General features: G+C 36.8%; 3 protein-coding genes across 3 annotated transcripts; all 3 read left to right on the top strand.

The window, feature by feature from the left end:
• The first annotated feature begins 2,245 nt into the window (after positions 1–2,245).
• LOC116168076 lies at positions 2,246–3,109 on the top strand. The gene has a single exon (XM_031483730.1). It carries the CDS (start codon positions 2,246–2,248, stop codon positions 3,107–3,109), a length of 864 nt encoding a protein of 287 aa, XP_031339590.1.
• Positions 3,110–5,130: 2,021 nt separating this feature from the next.
• On the top strand, positions 5,131–5,865 carry LOC116168077. Its single transcript, XM_031483731.1, has one exon. It carries the CDS (start codon positions 5,131–5,133, stop codon positions 5,863–5,865), a length of 735 nt encoding a protein of 244 aa, XP_031339591.1.
• A 59-nt stretch (positions 5,866–5,924) lies between these two features.
• LOC116168078 lies at positions 5,925–8,408 on the top strand. The gene is made up of 2 exons (XM_031483732.1): positions 5,925–6,894; positions 6,991–8,408. The coding sequence occupies exons 1-2, from the start codon at positions 5,925–5,927 to the stop codon at positions 8,406–8,408; spliced, it is 2,388 nt and encodes a 795-aa protein (XP_031339592.1).
• Positions 8,409–9,133: the final 725 nt, after the last annotated feature.

Below are 9,133 nucleotides of genomic sequence, written 5' to 3' on the forward strand. Positions count from 1 at the left end.
CAACTTTTGGCATTGCGTATTATATGGCTAAAGCTATGCCCATATTGAATTTCATGCAATTCAGTTCATAACTAACGGACATTTCTAAACAAAGTTATCGTTCACACCAGGGTTCACACGGCCAGATAGAGAGACAGACAGACAAAGGAACAGACGGACAGACCAACAGACAAACGACAGACAGCAATACAAAATTATAAACGATCTCTAGGATAGTTAATAAACGGCAAAAGTGTGAAATTATGGAACATGTAAAAAACGGTTTTTTGTTTTTTTTACAATAACTCTTTTTGTAAGCGGTACAGAAAAAATTCACAGTGTCCTTTTCGCATCTCGACGATTTATAGACCGAATTGCAAACTTTTTTATTTATAAAAGTATTTGAATGAAATTTGATTCATAGGGACTTGGAATAAATGAAAATCTAACGACAGTTTCAAAATTTGATTTTGCGCATGCGCAGTGCCAACTTTTTAATTTATGGAAGCCTTTAAATGAAATTTGATACATAGACACTTGGAATAAAGGAAAATTTTCTATAAGACTAAGTAGAGCCCCGACCCATCTCTACTTCCCCTGGGCTTACCAGGCTTACCTAAAGGTAATTTTGTTGCATGCGCTCAACGTACATGTAACATTGGGAGTGGATATCCCAGGCCGAGCTTTTCTCGGGTAATAAATCTTCCGAGAGTGAATTCTGAAACACGAACATCGCGCACGATATATTTGGGGCGAATGTATTGGATATGAATATTCTGCCGGAGCAAATATTCGGGGATTAGGTATTGCTAGCGACAAACTTTCTCTCCGCGGGGAATTTTTGAAAGCAAATATGCTAAGACCAATTTTTCTAAGTTCTAACGAAGGGCAAGCTTGGTACAGAAAGTTGGTACAAGTCTGCCGACAAGTTTCACGTAGAGGTTAGATGCTCTACTATGAACAAGAAACCCACCAATAATAAAAAGAACAGATCGCACTGATTTTTCTGTGATTCTTCTAATATATTCTTAAAATAAGTATTCTTTTAACATGCTAGAAGGTATGTGAATATTCCAAATAACTATAGCGTATAGAATGTTCTATGAATATATACGTTCGTCTGGCATGATTTTTTAAATGACATTCGGCAATGAATATACTGAGAACACACTTTCAATATATTCCTTGATTTTTCGGTATTGAACAGTATATTGCAATATTCCCTGGATGTTATTAACTAGTTCGTTAGACACATATTTTGAATTAAACATTAGTTTTATTATGTCGTAAACTATGCACTTGTAATGAAACAAAGTTAAACCTAACTTATATCATTGAATAAAAACACTATTTTTATTCAATGCTTATATGCAGTTTACAGATCCAGTCGCCACTGCAAAAATTTCCATTTAGTACGATATTGTGCCGTGTATACCATCTCCATGTTAAATAATTGGGAATATGAGACTAATTGGGGGGGGGGTATTACTCAATGCCCCTAATACACCTTATAGTTATGGCATGTGGATAAGTTAAATGACATGTGAGGATTGTATTGAATAGTTAACATACCTGAAGAAAGATGCATTTATAGTAATCAAGTATGTGATTTGAAATAAATAGCAGTTTGTCACTTATAATTGCACAAGAGGTTTGTATTTTACCGAGTAAATTTGGGTTGTTAAGGTAATGAAAATTTGTTGCCTAGCAATTAGACGAGAAAAACTGTCAACTAATAAAAATGCGACACCGAAGGTGGAGCATTTTTAGGTTGACAGTTTTTCGAGTTCAATTGCTAAAAGGAAACAGATTTGAATTGCAGCAACCCAAATTTGCTCGGTTTAAATGCAAACCTCGAGTGTAATTCGGCAGGACAATTTAACGAACAAGAAATTCACCAAACTAGTCAATTATTGACAGACGTCAAACTAATCATATGGGAAAGGATAATGCGATAATTGGTGCGAAAATGAATAAGTGAAAAAACCACTAGTGCATTTGTCGCTGGAAAAGTTGCAGGTAACTTTTGCCGCTGTCAAAGTGACAATTGCACTGCGGCTTATGCGATTTTTTATACATGAGTTGAATTGTCAATACAATAAAATTGATCGATTATAGAATATTCTCTTTTTCGTGAATTATCTTTTTACACACGCGGTTAAACTATCAACGGGTAGTTGTAGTCCCTAGCCGCATCAACTAGAACATTTTTGGTGACCCCGACGTGATTTGTGAGTTGTTGGACAATTCGAAAACTTGAAAACCTATGAATCGATTAGAGAGAGCGCGTCGTCCTGTCAGGCGGCAGTTGAAGAAGTTGTGTGATGACATAAATGTTGAAAGCCAAAATACTATTCCGGATTTGGATCAGATGCGTGTGAATGTATTAATGTTGGAGGATACTCATCGGGAATTGCAAACATTGGACGATACGATCAAAAACCAAATGCTTGACGACACCGTGGACGATGATCAACAAAATGAAGAATTTGATGATATCGCTCAATATAAGAAAATGTTTCAAACAGCAAGGCGAGTGTTTGAAGTGCTGAGAGATGGAAAATGCAAATCCATAACTGAAAATGAGAACTTGCCAGTATTGGGTAATCAAAGAAATTTTAAATTCCCAAAATTTAACTACAAAAAGTTTAACGGAGAAGTCAAAGAGTGGTTAGGATTTTGGAGTCAGTTTAAAAAGATAGACGAAGACATTACCATACATGACAGTGACAAGTTTCAATTTTTGGTACAATTGATGGTAGATGGGTCCCGTGCCCATGAATTGGTGTGTAGTTATCCGCAGACTGCAGAGAATTATCCCAAAGCCGTAAAAGCGTTGAAAGAGAGGTTTGGGAGAGAAGAATTCTTGGTTGAAGTTTATGTGCGTGAAATGCTAAAATTAATTATTCACAATGTCAGTCAAACTGAAAAACAGGATGATTTGTCAAAACTTTATGACCAGTTGGAAAGTCATTTGCGTGCATTGGAGTCGTTAAAAGTAACTTCAGACAAATATGACTCAATGTTGTATCCGATGGTGGAGTCCTGTCTGCCCGCTAATATATTACAAGCATGGCAAAGAAGTGCGGAGTGGAAGGGAAGGATGCTGACAAAACCACAAATAAGTTGAATAAATTGATGCAGTTCTTACGTATGGAAGTTGAAGGTGAACAACGAATTTCCTTGGCTCAAGAAGGTTTTGGTTTGGCTTCAAATCCTTCGAATAAAGTAAAAAATGTAATCCAGAAAAAAGTTGAGAAAATTCCTACGGCAATGGAACTACACTCTGGAAATGTTAAAAGCTCTTGTGGATTTTGTGAAAAGAGTCACGATACTCAAGATTGTTTCATCGCACAAGGGTGGTCGCTAGAAGACAGAAAACAGAAGCTTAAAGAGACAAAACGTTGTTTTACTTGCCTACGATTTGGTCATAGATCAAAATCTTGTAAATATCGAGTGAAGTGTATCGTATGTAGTAAGCATTGAGTTAGAAAACTAATGGAGGGAATATAATGGTAGAGGGGGTAAGAATTTTTGTAGACGGAAGTTGCCACAGATAGAGGCCACTCGCGTGGATAGGTTCCCGTGAAGGTACATTTTGGCCGACATTATTTGACATATGAAAACGCGGGTCCTGTCACTGTCAGTTTTCCACCAAATACAAATTTTATTAAATTTGCCATTTTAAAGTACCTAATAATTTCGGATCGGTTTGTGCTCTGGTTTATATAAATAACTAACTGCCGCATAGTGTTTTTATCACACGCAATTTTGTGAATTGAGAAAGATTAGCTGTGTATCATGCAAAATTTCTCATAAAGGGAAGAAACAGGGCATTTCCTTTCATCGGTAAGACATGTCATTTATCATGTTGTAGGCGAGGTTGTAGGTACCTAGTTTATGTTTCGTAGTTTTCCAAACGAACCGTACTTCGAGCAAAATGGTAATATTACATTTGTAAATATATCTCAAGACAGCTCTCGAAATTTACTTTTGTGCTCACAACGCTTCATTGACTGTGATTTCGACCAAAGGTTGCACGGGAAAATGTTCATCAAATATGGAGTAGGTACTATCAAAACTTGTAATGAACCTGAGACCAACCAATCAATTGTAGCTATTGATCAACACAATGAATTTAATGGGAGTTGTCAAGTTGTAGTGGCTATAGTAATCTGGCCTTAATTATACTAATGGAACACATCGATGTATATTTAGATTTGTAATCAATGATTATATTAAATCTGCATACTTTCCCATCCTTGTCTATTTTGTTTTCTTTACCCGATCATGTATTTTTACTCCTTCTATCCTTTTTTTTTGTTATTATTCCTATTAGTGGAAAGAAAATTATATCTCTACGCCACTGAAGTGAGACGCTAATGATAACGGAAGTGGTGTGGTACTTTAATCACAGTTAGAGGCCACTTTTGGTTCCGTGGTCTACGTCTGGCCAAGCATTTGATTCCCTCCATTAGTTTTCTAACTCAATGTAGTAAGAGACATTATGTAATTTTATGTCCTGATCTCCAGAAGAGTGATACAACCTCAGAAAGTAGAAAGTGCAATGAAGGTGATAAGGATTTGGAAAATTTGTCTACGAGTATGACGAGTCGTGTATGCAGTGGGGATGTAATTCTACAAACACTTCGTGTGAAAGTCCTTGGAAAAAATACATCTAAGGAAGTGCGTGCATTTATCGACCCTGGAGCGCAATTCTCCTATATTCTGAAAAGTTTGGCGTTAGAATTAGGGTACAGTAAAATTACAGAATCAACGTTTTCCCATAATTTGTTTGGAGGTGCATCTACAGTTTCTAAAACGCACAAAAAGTATAAACTTTACTTGGAAAGTTTGTCTTCCAAATTCAAATGTCATTTTGACGTATACGATGAAGACAACATTTGTGGTGGGATTCCTAAACTATTAAACGCCAATTGGACACAAGAGCTACATGAACGTGGAATTGTAGTGAACGACGTCGGTAGGGGAAGTTATAAAATCGAAGTTCTGATTGGAGGTGATATTTATGGGAAGTTGCTAACTGGAAAGTTGCATCAATTATAAAGCGGGTTAACTGCAGTTGAGACACTATTAGGGTGGACTGTTTTGGGAAAAGTAAAAACTTGTGGTGAATGGTCTTCTACTAGTATGATAGTTACGTCAATGCTCAATTCGTCATCCACAATTACAAATTTGTGGGATTTAGAAAAAATTGGTATTGCTGATCCTTGTGAAAAGCTAACAAAGGCCGAAGTCGATAACCAAGTGCGGGAACATTTTCGGCAGACCGTATCAAGGGATAGTGACGCTCAGAGAAGGTTAGAAAATGCGAAACAAAAGTTGAAAGCAGACGGAAAGTACATGGACTACGAACAGGTATTTAAACAATGGTTAAACCTTGATGTAATAGAAGAAGTAAAAGGTGAATGTGTAAGTTGTCATTATTTACCACACCGACCTGTGTACAAACCAGACAGTAGCACTACAAAGGTGCGACCGGTATTTGACGCATCATGTTGTAGTGCAGGTGGCGCGTCAAGTCTTAATCAATGTTTAGCTAAGGGGCCCAATCTGCTCGAACTTATTCCTGACCTCCTCTTACGCTTTAGAGAAAAGTCAGTCGCTGCAACAGCTGATATTGAAAAAGCATTTTTGATGATTGGAGTTAAGGAAGATGATCGAAACTTCCTACGGTTTCTCTGGTGGGAGGATTCTACATGTTCAGATATGAAAATTTATCGACATAAGCGTGTCGTTTTTGGTGTTAACTGTAGTCCATTCCTTTTATCTGCAGTTATTGAATACCATTTGCGAAGAGTTGATCAGCATCTTAGGTCAACAGCGGATAAGTTATTAACAACGTTATATATGTTGATAATGTAGTTGCATGTTTTGATAACGTCGAAGAATACATGAAATTCAAGAACGAGTCAACGCGTATAATGGCAGAAGCGAAATTTTGTCTTCGAATGTGGGAAAGTAACGTGGATGATTTTCTCGAACAGCTAGTAGTTACTAATGTATTGGGAATGAAGTGGAATCGAAGGTCTGACACCTTGTCATGTTTTGTAAACGTTAAAGGAGTTGAAAAAGCTACCACTAAACGAATTATTTTGGCTGAAGTAGCTAAAATATTTGATCCGCTTGGAATATTAGCTCCTGTGACGTTAGTACCAAAGTTACTACTTCAGGAAACCTGGAATTCAAAACTTGGTTGGGATGAATCTGTGTCATCCGAAGTGTCGAGAAAATTCCTTAAATGGAAACATGATATTGCGTTACTCAATTTATTAGAAATTCCTCGTTGGGCTTGCAGAGGCAACAAACAAAGTTGGACTCTTCATACATTTTGTGACGCAAGTAAAAGTGGATATGCTGCCACAGTTTTTCTTCGAAGTGAAATCAACGGTACAGGAATGGTACAGCTATTGATGGCCAAATCCAGAGTTGCTCCTTTAAAGGATATAACCATTAATAGGTTGGAATTGATTTCTTGCGAAATTGGTAGTAGACTGTGTCAGACTGTAGAAAATTCATTAAAGTTGGATGATGTTAATCGTTACTTCTGGACAGATTCTACTACGGCATTGTCTTGGATAAAACGTAACGATAATTGGGGAACCTTCGTAGGAAATAGGGTGAAAAAGATCCTTTCAAACACTGAACCAGAGGAATGGCGACATGTTCCTGGGTCCTTGAATCCTGCGGATTTGCCTTCTCGTGGGTGTGATGCTCGTTCATTATTGGAGTCAAAGTGGTGGGAGGGACCAGCTTGGCTTAAAGATGTTGAACAATGGCCCATCAATAAATATGTCGAAAATGAAGATGAAGTTCAACAAGAGAGGAAGAGGATGGTTACGGCGTTTAATGCGGTGATGAAGGATGAGATTCCTTGGTATTTTCCTACGAAGTGTAAGTTTTCCAAGTATAATAAACTTGTAATAGTTATGGGTTATGTGATGCGGTTTATATGTCGTTGCCGTACGCATAATAATTTTTATTCAATAGTTCTCACAGTTGAAGAACTTAGAGTTGCAGAGCAGAAATTATTGTTTATGGTTCAGAAAGAAGTGTTTACAGATAAAAATAAGTCATTTCCGTTTAATGTGGAGAAAGATACTAGTGGTCTATTAAGAGTTAAAACACGGATAACAATGAGGAAGGATTCTGATTATTTTGTTCGACCTATTCTGCTTCCTTCAAGACATCCTGTTGTTGATGCGCTTATTCATGAGGAACATTTAGATAAGTGTCACGCAGGAGTTCAATACCTCGTGTCCCACTTAAGAGAGAAGGTTTGGATCTTAAAAGGTAGAAAAGCAATACAACATGTGATTCGCAATTGCGTGAAGTGTAGACGTTTTCGAAGAAAAGCGCCAGATCCAATCATGGCACCATTGCCAGAGAATCGTGTTAGAGATGCTCATCCCTTTGAAATCATAGGAATTGACTACGCTGGTCCTATGTATCTAAAAGACGGCAGTAAAGTTTGTGTAGCTCTATATACGTGTGCTGTTTATCGTGCAGTACACTTAGAATTGGTGACAAATCTAACCACTGAAGCATTCTTAATGAGTTTAAGAAGATTTGTCGCAAGAAATGGTCGACCATCTGTGATTTATACAGACAACGGAACCAACTTCGTTGGAGCTAATAGACTTCTTGCTGGACTTGAGTGGGGTAGGATTGAAAAGGAAACATCTGTTCAAAAAATTAAATGGATACTGAATCCTCCTTCTGCTCCTTGGTACGGTGGTTGGTTTGAGCGTTTAGTGAGGACAATGAAAGAATTGCTTGTACGTGTACTTGGTTCGTCGATTTTGAATTATGAAGAACTGGTTACTGTCCTTTGTGATGTTCAAGGTGTTATAAATGGAAGACCCTTAACTTACGTATTTGAAAATGATGACTTACTGCCATTGACGCCCTCTATGTTTCTACAGGGAGTTCGTGAAGTTGGAGTGCCAGATATTGATATGCTGGATAACAAAGGGTTCCAGAAAAGATACAGGTTGCGTCAACGACTTATGAATGATCTTCGTCATCGTTTTCGAAAAGAATATATTGGAATGTTAATTGATAAGAAGCGTAAGACAAATGATATCACGTTGAAGGTTGGTGACGTAGTCCTAGTTGGGTCGGATAATAAAAAGCGGTTAGCGTGGCCTATCGGTCGAATAACAGAAATGATTCGTGGTCGCGATGGTATTTGTAGAGTTGCAAAACTGAAAACGTCACGAGGTGTGTTCATCCGACCAGTCCAACGCTTGTATCCAATGGAGGTATCAAGTGAAGACGTAGAAGAATTGGATGCAAAAAATAAATGTAAATTAAAGTTGAAAACTGAAGATGTTGGTGAATCACAGGTATTATCGAAAGCTGGTCGAGTTATTAGAAAACCAGATAGGTTAAATTATGAGAATTAGATTAGATTTCTTAATTTGGTAATGTTTTTAAAAATTACCTTTTAGTAATTTTGATGGGAGTATGAAGAAAGATGCATTTATAGTAATCAAGTATGTATGTAACAGATTTGAAATAAATAGAAGTTTGTCAATACAATAAAATTGATCGTCTCTTTTTCGTGAATTATCTTTTTACACAGGCGGTTAAACTATCAACGGGTAGTTGTAGTCTCTAGCCGCATCAACTAGAACAATACCTTTTCTAATAACCTTATAAATGTCCTGTGAATATTCACTTCCAAAATTTCATTGTAGAGTAGTTATGGGTCAAGTGTAGAGCATATTAAAAAAATATTGGGAAGAAACGGATACAGTTCTTTCAAGTTTATGTTTAGAACATCCGAAAAAGCATATTCCTCATACAAAGAATATTCCGAATAATTCAGAATATTCTGTAAGTTAATTTTTATAATACCCAAGTCGTATATAATGCTGTGTTATTTTGTCTGGCAGGACGAAATTTTGGGATTCTTAACTAGAATGGACAAGGGCGGTTTCAATGTAATTAATTCTCATAATTTAAATTTTTGTTTTGTATCGTTTGTTAAGTACTTCAACAGAAATTATTGTTACGAAAAAGAGGTCAAGGTTTGTAGTGTTTACGTTTTAATCTCATTTTTGATTTTATTTAACGTAGATTTCTGAGAATTTTATATCGCTTTTATTCTGTTATCATTATAAACCCT

The sequence above is a fragment of the Photinus pyralis genome, unplaced genomic scaffold (assembly GCF_008802855.1).
Source record: "Photinus pyralis isolate 1611_PpyrPB1 unplaced genomic scaffold, Ppyr1.3 Ppyr1.4_LG4, whole genome shotgun sequence".
NCBI classification, from domain to species: Eukaryota; Metazoa; Arthropoda; class Insecta; order Coleoptera; family Lampyridae; genus Photinus; species Photinus pyralis.

Bases quoted from the DNA above. Each gene is read 5' to 3' on its own strand.
- LOC116168076 (XM_031483730.1), top strand. From the start codon at position 2,246: ATGAATCGATTAGAGAGAGCGCGTCGTCCTGTCAGGCGGCAGTTGAAG.
- LOC116168077 (XM_031483731.1), top strand. From the start codon at position 5,131: ATGATAGTTACGTCAATGCTCAATTCGTCATCCACAATTACAAATTTG.
- LOC116168078 (XM_031483732.1), top strand. From the start codon at position 5,925: ATGGCAGAAGCGAAATTTTGTCTTCGAATGTGGGAAAGTAACGTGGAT. The intron at 6,895-6,990 runs GTAAGTTTTCCA...TTTATTCAATAG, and splicing joins TTGGTATTTTCCTACGAAGT to TTCTCACAGTTGAAGAACTT.